This window comes from Buceros rhinoceros, unplaced genomic scaffold (assembly GCF_000710305.1).
Source record: "Buceros rhinoceros silvestris isolate BGI_N320 unplaced genomic scaffold, ASM71030v1 scaffold47283, whole genome shotgun sequence".
In the NCBI taxonomy this organism is placed as follows: domain Eukaryota; kingdom Metazoa; phylum Chordata; class Aves; order Bucerotiformes; family Bucerotidae; genus Buceros; species Buceros rhinoceros.
The window spans coordinates 566-16,156 of NW_010403942.1; the positions used below are offsets into that span (position 1 = coordinate 566).

Consider the following 15,591-nt stretch of genomic DNA (forward strand, 5'->3'; position numbering starts at 1 on the left):
GGTTTTGCTTAAAATTGTGTTTGCAAAAGCAGATGAATATTTATTGCTGTACATACTCTGTTTGCTTTGGATCTAAGTGTCATTTGCTCAGCTATGTAACTCAGACATTACAACCCAACACTTTAAGGCCATTAGTTTAAAAAACAGGCACCCCCCTCCCCTGACTCTGAACAGTCTTTGACTAAGCAGACAAGGTCATAACAGAAATGAGTCACAAATGGCTATGCTTTAAAGAATAAATCAGATATTGCAATTTCTCATTAAACCTGAATTGCTGTGTTACTTTTTTTTTTTTGTAATATCACAGAATCACATTGGTTGGAAGAGACCTTTAAGATCATCAAGTCCAGCTGTTCCCCCTGCACTGCCAGGGTCCCTAAGCTGTGTCCGTCATATCTGCATGATGGATACGTCGATCATGAAAACGCTACCTTTTCCTCTCCTGACCAAAGCTTGTCTGTGCGTTTTGGTTAGAAGACTAATGATCAATAGTGTGGTTTAGTAGTACACATTCTTGCTAATTGGCTAGAACGCATAGCCGGGAAGAGGAGGTTGCATTCACAATCTGAGCTGTCATTTTGCAAATATTTTATACTCGAGCAGAATTTGCATCTTTCTACTAGGAGCAGGCATGTTCCCCCCGCCCTGGCACCTGGCGCAGCACGTGGGCGGCAGCAAAGGAGCTTCTCTTTTGTGTTTCTCACAAAGTGATGGCAGCAAAGCTCTGCTTGGCACGGGATGAACCAGCCTGTAGAGTACTTTTTCTGTCAGAGTGGCTGCTTGCCTGCAAGGGAGTTCGCTAGTGTAATGATCCCACCAGAAAATAATCTAGTGACTGTAGCAAAATTTTAAGCCAGGCATTAGGTGGGAGCTTCCGCACTGTGCCTATGAGGCAGCCTGCTGCTTTCCGAGAGGCTGTTGTCCAAATTGATGTTTATAGTATTAGCCCCTTGATCTGGAGGGGTTCCAGAAGGGCTCAGCAAACAAGGTAACAGGATGGTGTGACAGATGTGCTTCAGCCTAGCAGTAGTGACGTGTCGATGCTGCGGTTTTGAAGGAGATAGGAAATTGTTCCTCTGTGTTCATGGTTTGGATGAGAGATAACTGGGGATGGGGTGAGGGCGTGAGTAGGAGTTTAAATAAACGATCCAAGTTGCCCATAAAGTGTGTTTTGATTGTAGTATAAGAAACAGTGAGACTGTGGACAGTGCTATGATACCTGATATATTGTGACCTGGAATATGATCGCTAGCTTCAGGCTGTGTTATCTGTATAAAGTAGAAACAAACGAAAGGTTGAGAGGGACAGTTAGTATATTAGCAAGCGAGAGGAGAAATATTACAAGATCTTAAGCATCCAGACAACTCAGAATGAAGTTTGTATGTATAAAATGTTAATAATGAGTACTATGAAAATGCGCAGTCAAAATCCAGTGAACTGAAACTTGCAATGGCATCCTGTAATAACCATTTGCTTTAAATATATGGTATGTATTCTGTTTCAATTAAAGAGATTTTTAATAGTTCATCCAAGCAATATCTGCTGAGTTGTTAGGTGTTTTACTTAATTTGAAAATCTATGTTACCAGACTTAAGTAATTTAAACAATAGGATTTCTCAGGCGTAGTTTATCTCTACACCAATTACTCAAGCTGGTTTTACACTGAGCGTCAGTCTTCAAATCAGCCAAAACTTATGGGCAAATTTGCTTTTTCTTTTGTTTTTCACTGGTCTGAAAAAATGAGAATTTAAAACTCAAGAGAAAATAAAGCCTAAGTTTTGAGTTTCAGTCAAGGTGTCCTTTCATGCTTCCCCCAGCATTCTAAATGGAAGTATTTAACTATAATGTAGCTCTGAGTGTTCTTGACCAAGTGTTCTTGGTTGCTCTGTCAGACCAGTAAATCTTCAGAAGTCTCTATAAAATTGGCAATGAGGTAATTAGTTAAAAAATTCTAGATGCTATGTATGAGTCTTCTTACGTGTTGGACATTCTGCCCGTAACCAGTATAATCATACTCTTAGATAAACTTTTCATTAATAATGTTAAAAGCAAAAGTTACACATCAATATAAATACTACACAGTATTTCAGTAAGTTTTAACTAAGGGAATTCGGAGGAATAGTTGTTCTGGGGCTCTTTGTCATTTGTTTCACTACTTAAGAAGAAAATCAGAGATGGAAAGATACTGATGGTGATTTTCTTGTCTCTGTGCTTTCTTGTGATCCACCTGTAGTTTTCTGCCTTGTTTTCTCTGGAGGTATAGGCTCTGTTTTATTCATTCAGTGACTCATGGTTTAGAATTTCTAGGCACCAAAGGATCAGAAATCCGAAGTACATGTGGTCCTCTAAAAGTAGCTTCACAGAAAGCTTCTTCTCTGAGTAATTCTTGCCAATTTGTCACTTGTAACACATTTTGCATACAGAGCTGGATTGTGACTGCAAAGTACAAACCTTTCTTGCCTTTAACTAGAGAGCTGAGAACTGTGCCTCTGACAACTTTGTGATAATTAGAAAAGTATATAAATATAATGAAATGGAAATTTTTATGGAAATGGAATTTCCGCAATAACTTTTTTTCCTAATTATAGCAATTAGTAGATTTTTTACGTGTAAACTCCTCAAGATTAAACACCAATAGAATTACAGTGGCCCTTGTGTTTCAAGACTTAATTCAGACCGGGAAGAAGCTTATCCTGTAAAATAATAATAATCTCCAGTGAAATCTGCCTAGCCGTGCTTTCTGGGAAAACTCCCCTAAAAATACTGCTATCTGTTCCTTTACTATATTAAAAAGAAAATATGTCAGTTAAATGAATTTGAGTAGGAGGTGCTTATGTCTAAATATAATATTTATCCAAATATTCTTGGGTTTTGGTTGGGTTTTTTTTTGTTGGGGAAGAAAAGTGGTTTGGAGGGGTGAAAACAAAGGTTTTTATTTTACATTGAGAAGTCTCTGAAAATCTTGCCAGATCAGTTTATACATTTGTAAGTCCACTCCCCTTCTGTGAAATGGAGATAATGATAATATCCTTTTTCATTATCTAGTGTGGGTTAAGCTCATTAACTGATTATGAAGGTTTTTTTGTAAATCCTGTAGCTATTTGACTGCTAAAAAGAAGTCTTTCAAAGCATACTGAAAAGATTTAATATAAAGTGGGAACTTACCAAATGTAATGGTGAAGTAAAACAATGTTTTAAACCAATATTAAACTATTTTAGAAAGTAAAGTTTATCATAGGAATATTTTGGATACCCATAGATATCTAATATAGATACCTAATGGATGAATTTTGTGAAAAAACTGCACGGGCCGTGTTTGGTTTACCTTTTCCTATCCTTCAAATTGTGAACTAAGATATATGCAGAACTCATTTTATATTGGTTTTGATAATGAGCCCAATTTGAATGACCTTTAACAACACACTTTCTTAACCTTTATCGTTTTTTAATTTAGATGTTAAACTCGTTGGTGAGAAAGAACAGGTCATGTTTATGCTCTGTATGATTAAAAGGAATTATTTGCCACTAAAACTTTTTAAATTCTTCTTCCAGGACTTCAGTGGACTGCTGTTACTGAAATGATACTACAGAAGGCAGCAATTGCATTGTTTTTATTGGATGAAACCCAAGTATTCACTTTCAGTCTAGTGGGTAAAACCCCCTAACTGCAGTTTACATGTGCAGGTCACTGCGATACTGTGTTAGTCACTGTCTCTATGCAGCAATGACAAGGCTAGAGGAAGCAAACAGAGAAGTGAACATGCACTCATCAGTCAGGTACCTGGGCTATCTTGCCAGAATCAACTTGCTGGTTGCCATTTGCATGGGCCTTTATGTCAGATGGGAAAAAACTGCAGATGCACTGATTTTGGTAATATTTATTCTGGGGCTCTTTGTTCTTGGAATTGCCAGCATACTGTACTACTATTTTTCAATGGAAACAGCAAGTCTGAGTCTCTCCAATCTTTGGTTTGGTTTTTTGCTTGGCCTTCTCTGCTTTCTTAATAACACTGCCTTCAAAATGGATGTGAAAGAAGAAGCTACTAAATATTTGCTCCTCTCCACCATTGTTTTAAGGATATTATGTGCTTTGGTTGAGAGGATTTGTGGTTGTATCCATCATCGACCGACTCTGCTGACAACAGTTGAATCTTTGGAACTGGTTGGATTTGCAATTGCCAGCACCACTATGCTGGTAGAAAAATCTGTGAGTATTATTCTGTTGGTCATGGCTTTAGCCATGTTGATTATTGACTTACGTATGAAGTCTTTTTTGGCAATTCCAAATTTGGCAATTTTTGCAGCTATTGCATCCTTACTCTTTTTTCCATCACTGCAAATCCCCACAAACCCATTTGCCTTGGCGTGTTTCTTCAGCTGCCTGATTTCAGATCCGCTTCTCGACGTTTACTTCAGTGGACTTTCAGTTACTGAACGATGGAAGCCCTACTTGTACCGTGGTAAAATTTGCAGACGGCTGTCTGTCATCTCAGTTGGAGTCATTGAACTAATCTTTTTCATTCTTGCAGCCTTTAAACTACGTGATTTGCATCTGTGGTATTTTGTGATACCTGGTTTTTCTATTTTTGGAATTTTCTGGATGATCTGTCATGTGATTTTTTTTATAACTCTCTGGGGATTTCACACAAAACTTAATGACTGTCACAAGGTGTACTATACCCACCGTGTGGAAAACAACAGCCTTGACAGAGTTATGGCATCTAAAGGAATGCGTCACTTCTGTTTAATTTCGGAACAGCTAGTGTTTTTCAGCCTCGTCGCGACTGCTGTTTTGGGGGCCGTTTCTTGGCAGGTAAGTAATAATCTTGTTATCTTGATCACACTCTTGAGAACGCTCCTGAGAACTGTTGGCTCCTTAAAATTCCTGTGAATTGATGGTGTTCTGTGGCTCAGCAGTTCAGTGTTGGAACTCTTGGTTTTACCAGCACGCTATTCAATTTTGACACTTTGTGCTGCCTTGGTTGTGGCCTGTTAAGGCAGCTGGAGCTTACCAGCTTCCTTATGTTGGCAGAATGGGAAGAGTTAATGCTTCCAGGACAAAAGAAGTGTGCAAAGTATATTTTTACCTACTTACAGAATTATTTTGCTTTCCAAATTCATTGTGCCATAAAACTTCTTTGCAAAGTGAAGCATGATGTTGAACCCTAGTAGTGCACGTTATATTGAGGGCTTTTCTTATGGGCTGTTTTAATTGAATCAGGGAAATTCATCTTTTAAGAATGTATTTTTCAATTACTTTGTTTCATATTTAACGATTAATGTGGAGTTAAGAGATTAGCTGATAAACTGGTAAATCGTTGGTACAGCCTGTGCTCCAAGTGTCTTATTTTCAAATCTGGTTATGCACCACAGGATATCCTCTGAAAGACCAGTTCTTAAAATTGCACAGGATTCTTTGACTTTTCTTTCTATGTCTGAATTCAGGACATTGACTTTCCTTTAGCAGAAAACATACATTCTCTCAAAATGTTTGTTCATTGCCCAAGTTTAAGTACGTTGTATGCTGTCACAGTGCAGCAGGGTGTTTGGTGTCTATTTGATCTAAAACAAGACAGCAATCATTTTTGTACCCATGCATCTCTTAAATGAATTACATGTAAATATAGTAATAATCTATAAAAATTATATATTATTTTTGGTAGGTCCATTTTACAGAAATGGCTCTGTAATGTTTCAGAAACAATTGGCTGCCAATTCCTGCAGATTTTCGTAGATCAAATAACCTCATGGATGAAAGGTGTTAAAGAACTTGGTGGAAACGGAGATTGACAGTGATTTTGTGAGGTTTTGTGTATTGTGGGGTTTTTTGGTTGGTTGGTTTGGTTTTGGTTTTGTGGATTTTTTTTGTTTGTTTTCAAAAAATGCTTGGAATTTGGTTTTGGGAATCTATTTTAAAATTCCCATGTGAAAGTTTGGACAGAGAACACAGATTTCTGCTAAAATGAATACATTGCATTTCAAGGAATGTTTTGAGATTTTGGGGGGGTTTTGGTTGGTTTTTTTTGCATGAAGGACTTTAAAGGTTAACTGACAAGCCTGGGAGAAAGGCTTGGTAGTTTTGCTCTTTCTTTAGAAAATTTTCAGCATGCTTAGCTGTGGTGTGTCTGTTTGCAGAAAGGACAAAAGGAAGAAATAGAACCAAAAAGAAGTAGAGAAGAAAAATCCAAAAGATGTATTTACAGAAAGTGAAGCTGCTAGTGGGAAAGTGGTTTGGGAGACAAAAATGATAAAGATGGAATATCAGCGTGCTAGTATTGATAACTTTCATACTTTTTCCTCTGAGAATTGTGTGATTTTATCAAAATGCTAGTTTTTAATTTTGTGTGCTAGATGACTATTTTTCAGTAAAAGCAATTTTTTACCATCTCTATCAGATAGTCTTACTAATTTCTCTGTTCTTGCTCTCCTCCTTCAACATCCTGAGACATGTTAGTTAATAATTACATAATTTTAAAATTACTTGGATAGAGTCACTCCACCCAGTTACACCTAACAAAACAGTCAGAACAAATAAATGCATTAAGTTGTCCAGATAGAGAAGGCAGTTTCTGCTGGTGGCACCCAGAGCCTGTCTGTGGGACAGGCTCTCCAGCTGCAGTCCTTCTGGGGAAGGGCTCCCTCTCCCCATGCCCTCTGTTTAAAGCACACAGGCACTTCCTTTAAAACTGCTTCATTACAGCAACCTGTGTGTGTGTAAGTGAGAGTGTGGGATTCATACCAGCCTTTATACTTTTTTTCTCTTCACATTGATTGATAATTGACTGTGATTCTTTTCTGGCTCTGTACTCTGCAACTGTTACATGTCTGGTAATTTTCAGTCCTCTGTAATTCTGAAGTGCTGTTGTGCTGTGTGGAATGACTTGTTCAGAACTGTTCATAAGAAAGAGACAGGCAATGCGGCTAAAATCTTAGTAGTTGTTACTGGCTAATTTCAGTTCCTGGTGTCCTGTGTCTAAATAAGATAAGCTGTTGCTCATCACTGCTGTCTGATAGGTTGTGTATTTGCCTGTTCAGTGGGGAAGAGAGTAATTGTAGTGGCAAAAGTGAAAGGCATCCAGCCAATACTTGTCAGGAAATTCAGTTTTTTATTATAATAACTTAGTTTTAGTAGATAATTACGTTTATTTTTCTTTTACTATGTTTTAATTTCTTTCATCTTGTATTTATAGTAATCAAGTAGGTTGAAATTATGAACACAGCTATCTTCAACTAAAATAATTCCTACTTCAGAAGATGTGAAGTTTGCCTTGCAGATCACTATGCCTATTTCATCTATTGTCAGAAGAATGAAATACTTTATCAGACCTAGCCAGAACATAATTTAATAAATGGATGTATCATTTATTATAGTGATTGTAGGAAGCTGTGGCCTTTTCTGTATTTTTCTGGATAGTATCAGGTTTCAAAATAATTAGAAGTAAGAAAGCAGTGATTCATAAGCATACAATTTACCATCTTGCAGGACATTCATGGGGGTTTTTCGAGAGATTTAAGGAACCTAGTGTTTCTTCTTATTTCTAGGGGGAATTCAAGCCCATAAGGCTTCTTTAGAATCCTTTGCTGGATTTTAAGCCTGCTGTTTCACGAGGTCTAGCAAGCTCAACAGTAATGCACCAAACAAGCTTCTCCTGTGGATATATACTTTCTTTATGGTCATTTATATGTGTCGTAACAGTTAAAGAGACAAGTCGTACTGTTAGAGGTCATTCTGCCTTTCCTCTTTAAAAAGTAATAGTTCATGCTAAATACTTACTGTGTTGGGATTTCAGAGTTATGTTTGGTTTTAGTTTGGTTTTAGTTTGGCTTTAGGAAAACTGCTCTAGAAAAAAGCTACTGACATCAGTACGTGGTATAAAGAGATCTTAGGGCTGTGTTAGATGCCTTTTCATGAAACATCAGCCTAACATTTATTAGAGCTCAAAAAAGCAAATTAAATATTGGGAATTATTAGAAAAGGACTGGAGGTGTCATTATGCCACTGTATAAGTCTGTAGCTTCCATATTTTTAATAACTGTACAATTCTTACTTGCCATCTTATAGATAGGAAAACAAGCAATGGTTCAGGGAAGGGCAGTGAAATTCACTATAGACATGAAACAGTTTACATGGAGGAAATGAAAAAATAAGGATGCTTCAGTCAGGAAAAGGGAAAACTAAATGAGAATTTGATGAACGTACAACATATGCATGGAAGAAGGAAATAGTAAGAGACAAAAACTGATTAGTATCTCTGCAAAAGTTGAGGGGGATCGAGTTAGTAAGAAGCAGGCTGGAGCCAGAGAGGTGAGAATAGTTCCCCAAACAATGCTGCATTAGCTCTGGAGCTGTGTGTTGTGGCATGCTTTGTGTGCTGAGCAGTTGCAGAGGCTCAAGAGGAAGCTGGACGAGTTCATGGAAACAAATTCACTGAGGTTTACGTACTAAATGGAAACCACATCTGGCGCAGGAAGTCCTTAAGGCACCAGTTGTTGGAGTACTTGGGGAAAAATACGTGCTTTATCTGTTCTTACAGTCTTTCCTAGGCATCCATTTGGCCTCCTTGGAGATAAGACATTCTTCTAGATGGACCTAAAAGTGCAGCCTAATACAGCCACTCTTACATTCTTATATTACTGATTTTTTTTTAAACTTAAATTTTCAACACATTTTTTCCTTACATTCTTAGGAATGCCAAGTATTCCTCAGTCACAGATTCAGTTCCTAAAAATGTGTTTCTTCTTGAAATCATTTAAGACATTTTTCGTTTAACGGTTTTCAGTCTTTGCAACTTCAGTTTGGGATTTATTTAGTCATTTTAGTAAGTGCCAATTATATTTGAAATCTGTTAAATGTCACCTGGAAGGTGAAGCATTTTTTTTTTTATTAACTTTCCTCACTCTGAAGCATGTTTTAGCGATACTGCATTTGATAAGAGAGGTGGGTTGAAATCACTTCATGCCATTTGACCTTCTATATAATGAATAATATTGGCTAAAAGCCTGCTCCTTGGAAAAGTACTTCCTAACAGTGAGCTATAAATAATTAGCCAAAGCATATAAAAAAAATCCAGCTTAGCCCTGTGTTAGGTTACAACCAGAAATGTAGTGGTGGAGGGGACAGGTTCTGTTTCATGGAAAACTTTGATACAGCCACGTTCTATATGCCCTTTTAATACCTGCAATATCTGTGCATCATGTAATTTGCAAGTGTTTGAAAGACCCAAGACATAAAGAGACAGTTGCCTGCTAATTGGTGTCTAGAAGTATCCTATTTGACTAAAATTGCCAGAAGAATACCAAATCTCCTTTTGTGGAAGGGCCTTTAAGGTGAGATCAATTAACTCGCTGTTGCACACACAGTAGCTTTGTCACTCAGGCAGAGCTGTTGAGGCTGGAAGTCCTGTTAGCCAAGGACCTTTCTTTAAGGAGAGCCTAACCCTTGTAATAAGCAAAGGTTCAAAGTCTTTATTCCTGGTGCTTTGGTATGTGCCTGGGAGCAACTGTGGCCCCTAAAAGCAGAATCTCTCCCCCCCAATCTTTGAACGTGAAGAGCAGAATCATCAGGTGTGTCTGAAACTGGAGGATGATCTCAAGAAGCACAATAAGTATAAAAGTAATCTGTTAAAGCTGGTTGCATTAAAAAATGAAATAACAGCTTTCCAGTGTGGCATGTCTCAGCTGGGACATGGTCTGCTTCTGAGAGTAATACCTGCTTTAACTGGAGTGGAAAGACACCTTGACTTGTCAGTAGAAATACACTGAAATTTCACTTGCAAAATCTGCGAGAAGTGTTCAGTAACTGCCTTTACATTTGTGAGAGTATTTTTGGTCAGACCAATAAACTCTTTAACTCCAATTTATTCAATTCAACAGTTACTCACGTGCCTGTCCGTAATTAGTCTCTTGGATGGGACAAGATCCAGCAGAAGTCATGGAAATAACTCAGGCATTTCTTCTTTCAGAAGCCAATAAAATGATGAAAAATTTTCAGATTAAGGTCCTGGAATTTGCAAGCAAAGATCTTGGAACAGTTTGGGGGAGTCATTTTCTTAGAAACTTTAAATCAGATTTTGTTAAGTGCTCTATGCCAAGTTAACTACAGGTTTCCCGAATTACTGGCTAAAGAGAATTATTACCCCTGGAAGACTTGTATTTAGTATTACCAAGAGAAAAATGAACTATGTCAGAGACAGGTAAGGTTAAGGAATTAAATACTTTCAGTACATTATTCTTGTTTTTAGTGAGTTTTATGTGTTAGTAAAGTAATAGCATTCATTATGTGCTTGAATACTTGTACTTCATAAATAAATAAACAGTATTGTTGAACTTGAATTATTCATGGAAGAAAAGTTAGTTTATTCTATGTATATTTTCGTGTTTGGAGAGAATTAGTAATTTTGTCGTGTTTATTGTGATTGCCTGGTATTTCTTGAAAGATTAATTTACAATGCCTTAATAAAATTGAAGATGACTTATTTAACTTCTCTAAAAACAAGATTGTTTTCTGAATAGTAAGAAGTTTTCTAAGTAATGATATATTTACTTGCACATACTTTTGTTAACATCACAGATTAAATAACTTTTTTGAATGCAAATCATATCCAGTCTTTCTCCTTCATTTTCCCCTGCTTTTCATCCTGACTTGCATTTTTAATTCAGTCCTCCTTAGGCTTTGCTTGTCTTTTTTTTCTGGGGGCCCTGCTGCATCTCCCGGCCTTTCTCCATATTTTCTCAAATTGCCGTGCTGCTGCTCCTTTTTTTTTTTTTCCTGTCTGTTGGGTCATATTTAGTTTCCCTCTTTGTTCTCCTGGCTGTCAGTTTTTCCTCTCCTTGCCAATTTGACTTGCATATCTGTACCTTGCTATTTCTTTATAGACTCCTCTTTTCTAAGTTCATCTTTTGTAATACCTTTATTCCCTCTTTTCCTACTGTTTCTTCATCTCTTAAGCTGGATCCTAAATGCCCCTTACTCACTGCTCATAATTTCTTCTCAAACTCACCCACCATCCTGTTTATTTTTGCTGCCCATCTTTCTCTCTGCGGTAGGTGCTCAGCCCTCCTTGACTCTCCAGCTCTCCATCCTGCCCAGAGGGCTGCATCAGTTGTCTGCTCACATCCACAGTGGCAGCACACCTTGCTGCTGTCACTACCACTTCCAGAGGTCCCAGGTCATGAAGGGGATCTCTGGTGACAAGAGAAAGAAAGTATTCATTGTTAGTCTGAACAATACGATTATGTGTTAAACACACACAGGCTTTCCCATGTTAGAACAGGAGTCAGGGATGGGAAACATAACACATTAAATTCATAGGCCAGTAATGTCACAGCTATTTTCTGCAAACTGTTTTCTAGATTTTCCCAGGGCTGTTTTCAGTCAGAAGTAATGGATTATTTAGTGTTCTCCTCAGAATATTATTTCATTCAGTAATCTGTTTTAAGGCAGTTTCCTCTGGTAGTTGATCTACAGTGTAGCTTTATACATTTTGTCTTTAAGCTTCTTTTTACCTTTAATATATGTACCTTGTTTTCACTTGGAATAAGCTATCCATCTGGTATTTGTAGATTAGTTATCACATTACTTTTTTTTGCCTGAGCCTTCTCCATCATGGCACATATACTTTGTTGTTGCAGAACCACTGCAGAGGAGGTAGGCAGAATTTTTTTATTTTCTATTTACTTACATGTGTATGTGTATATGGATATGTAAAAATAGGTAAATATTATTCAGCTTGGATAATGGAAAGCAGGGTGGAATTTTTGTTAATCAATACACAAAGGCATCTTTGTAAGACTCCTTAGCTGGCCAAACCAGACAGTTTCCAGCCTCAACCATTCAGTGATCATCTTAGTTGACATCTGTTTAGGAATTTATTTCTCTATTATATCTGAAGGGCTCTTCTATAGGTCTTTGTAACTGGCTTCCAATTTAAAGTAATGTGGTGGGTTTTGTTTGGGGTTTTTTGGGGGGTTTTTTTGGTTCCTCCTTGTTATTTGTCACATGTCAGTAATGCTCCATTGTTAAATGCTGTTCCAGAACTGTAACTGTTTCACTTACAACAGTGGTTTACTCCTTGGGACTGGACCTGTCCTATCCATGATTATAAAATTGTAAAATACCTCTAAATTGTTCTGGTGTTTTAACAGTTACACTTAACAATAAGCATTGCTTGAAAAGCTAAAGAAAGTGAATCTCACCCATCTTTTAGTACCTCTATTTTCAGGCATCAGAGGCCATCAGAGTTAGATATTTTTTTTACCTTTTCTACATTATTTGAAATGAGAACACACTATGTATTTCCTTAATATTCATTTAGAAGATCACAGATAAAGGCAAAAAACCTCAAAGACAAAGAAATAGAACAGCTTCTCATGTTTTCAGTGGGATTACTGAAATGGCCCTTGTCTTCTGTTTGTTTTTTTGAGCAGTCTGTCTGGAATCAGTGGGCATTGGAGTGCAGAGATGTACTGCAGGCTGAGGTTGCCAGTGCAGTCAAAAACAGAATTAAAATGGGTTGAACAGATGAAAGAACAAAATCCCTTTCTGGCTCCATCTATGCATCCACGGCCATCTGCTCCATTAAGGACCAGTCATCAAATCTTCCAGATTTAGTAAAGCACTGACAGTCTCCACCTGGCATTTTATCTGTTAACTTAAAAGAGGAACCTATCTTCAGATTTACTGTAATTACTAACTTAATTAGATATTATTTTTTGCTATTTCAAGTTCTAACAGCTTAGGTGTTTCAAAATGCCACCAGTCATTTTTTGCAGCGCTGAATAAAATATTTTGTTATCTTACTACAAAGATACTCTAAACATCATTAATCATTTTTATATTTGTTAGTGATCTATTTCTTCTAAATCAGCACTGTTGAAAAAGTGCTGACAGCAAATGCCAGCATCTTTGTTTTAGGTAGATGTCTGTAAGTGTAAAATATCCATACTAGCAATACTTCCCTCTCTGTAGCGTAAAGTGATCACTAAATGAAGACCAAGTTGAAACTTCAGGTGGAGCTGAGTTGATTCGTAACACTGTAGAGCGTATTTCCTAGTCCTGTTTAACAGTTGGTACAAACTCAAAGCAGGATACAAAGCAAGATGGATCACTGAGACGATCCTTACAGTTTCTGTGTAGGATTCTTATCTCAAAAGTACTTGTGAGTTTCTTGCCCATGTCTTCATATTAGTAGGAGTACTTTCAGCAATTAAATATAAGTATTTTTTTTAGTAGTCAGAAGTTTGGTGAAAACTATTACTCTTCAGGATAATCTCAAATTGTGTTATTGCAGAATATTGTGGACTTCATAGTTTGCGTGTGTTTAGGGGTCTGGGGAAATGCAGGCAGTGTTTAGAACAATATGGCATGTAGTTAAGAAAACTTCCGCAATAAAATTTATATAAGGTAATTGAATTGTGTTCTTTAGGATATTTATGATTGCTGTGGTTTTTATGGGCAATTGTGGTTTTTATTTTGTAATGTTCACAATAATCAAAACAGTAATGCAATGTAGGAGCAGTTTGCTCTGACAAGATCCAAGAAAAGTCATATCTATACATGATGGAAAAGCTGAATTTGTCATAAAAAAGCATTATAATACTTTCCGGTCCATGCATTCAGCCTTTCCAAGGTTTATAAAATCCTTTAACTGATTGTGAAAAGGAAGCTTTTACAGATGAGCTCTGCAGTTTCTGCAGGATCCAAGTCTTCCTTTTTTTTCCTTTTTTTTTCCTTTTAACTTAAAGCAAATTATCCTTCCTGTATATACAGTTACAAAAGTTTTCCAGGTCTTGAAACTAATTTGGCTAGAGAGCTCCACTGTTTCACCAGTCTGATATTTTAAAGATTTCTGTAGAATGGAAGTTTTTATTGCTGCTGCTCTGAGTCCTTTTCATTTCTGGGTGCATTTGGAAAACTGAACACCACAAACGAGCAGTTTCTGCTGATACAAATTGAAATGAAAATTATATTGTCTTAGTTACAGGATTTTTTTCTCCTTATTGACAACAAAACAAGTTGAGTTTGCACCGTAGTTGTTACAGTGTTTCAAGCTTTCCTGTCTTCTGGTGATTACAGGTAATTGTATGTATTTGGGGAAAATTATTCTGAAAATCCTTATTCTCTGACACAGAACTCGCTAATCACTATGTGACCACTTCTGTGCATTTGTCCGAAATACATTCCATCTGCTTGCTCACTCATTGATTCAGACCTTCTGAATGTAGGCAGGGAAAGGAATGTATCTGGAATGAAGCAAAATACCTCCTGAGCTGGCAAAGAAAATTATGTGCATACAAGTGATTGTGAATCTCCTATGATGTGTTTGTGCTTCATAGGCACACACTGCTCCTTGTAGATTCAAATTATTGGCACCGAAACATCAAATTACATTATACCCCTTGAAATCAGATTGCAGTGTTAACACTGGCATTGTCACCTTTTGATGGACTGGTTTTATCCAAACCAGTTTTGTAGCAAGTGAACAAGCATATTAATAGCACGTCGGAGTTAAGGCATGCAGGGCTATGGGTCAAGGGGAGCTCTCTGTGGTGGTTATGTGACATAATTTGATGTCCGCTCAATGTTGTGCCCTCCTGTCCTTGAGAGCTAGAAGCTAAATAAATACATTTATTATTTGTCACAAATTGTATAAAACATAGTAGGAGCTGGATATAGTTTTATAGTGGTTTCAGTTCGTGGAATTTGAGGGTACTGCTGTCAGTTAACAGTTATTTGAGAATAGTGCTACTGGTTCATAATGCTATCACTTAGTTATCAGTTAAAATCACATTCTGGTGTTTATTTGTGGTTAGAAGTATTGCTGTCCCCGTTTGAAAGACACATAGGTGAGATCCTTCCATCACAAGTGTAATGGGACACTTTTAAAGCAGGGACAGGTAGCAAACAGTATTTTTCCTAGGGGAGGAAGCACATTATATGAGTAAAGTTCTTCTTTCAGAGCAAGCCATGTAATATTTATATGTATAAAAACTGAATAGAGGTGAGTTAGTGCCATGCACCAATAAGAACTGAGTTGGTTTAGGTGTCATATTTTTTTCAGTGTAATTTTCTTGCCAAACTATTTATCTGTCTACGTGTTTAGCTGAACAATCAGTCCACATTAAATCAGAGTATTAAACAATAAGGCAATATCCAGATTCTAAAAAAACATTAATATTGCAGATTTATGCAAAGAAGGTGAATAAAACATAGATGTGATCTGATGCCACAGGACTCTTCTGAGGACAGAAATCTGTAGCTATGAATTTATTTCCTTTGCTACATAACAAACATTAATATTTAATAACTGTACCATGGATATTAAAGTTCTTGGTTAATTATGTATTGTAATACTGTTCCTACCTTTCCTAAAGCATTTAATACCTCCTTAAACCCATTCACATCATTTTAAAATAATTCAAATGACTCTGTATCAGTTCTGGCTCTCAGTGACGGCTGGCATTTCAGAAATCCATTTCTATTTTACTTGTACTAGTGGTTGAGACTTAACTTTTGAAAATTCTTATTTTTTATAGAAATCATCTTTGTATCAGTGGGAGTAGTCTTCTCCAAAACTGCTTTTTACCTGCTGA

General features: G+C 36.9%; 1 protein-coding gene across 1 annotated transcript in view; it reads left to right on the plus strand.

Moving 5' to 3' along the window:
- Positions 1-3,676: 3,676 nt before the first annotated feature.
- The window catches only part of TMEM168 (transmembrane protein 168), a gene marked incomplete at its 3' end in the record, with an annotated part of 12,830 nt that continues 915 nt past the window's right edge, over positions 3,677-15,591 (plus strand). Inside the window, exon 1 of the mRNA XM_010133170.1 lies at positions 3,677-4,813. Within this exon, the coding sequence (XP_010131472.1) occupies positions 3,677-4,813 (1,137 nt within the window). The remainder of the gene's footprint in view (positions 4,814-15,591) is intronic.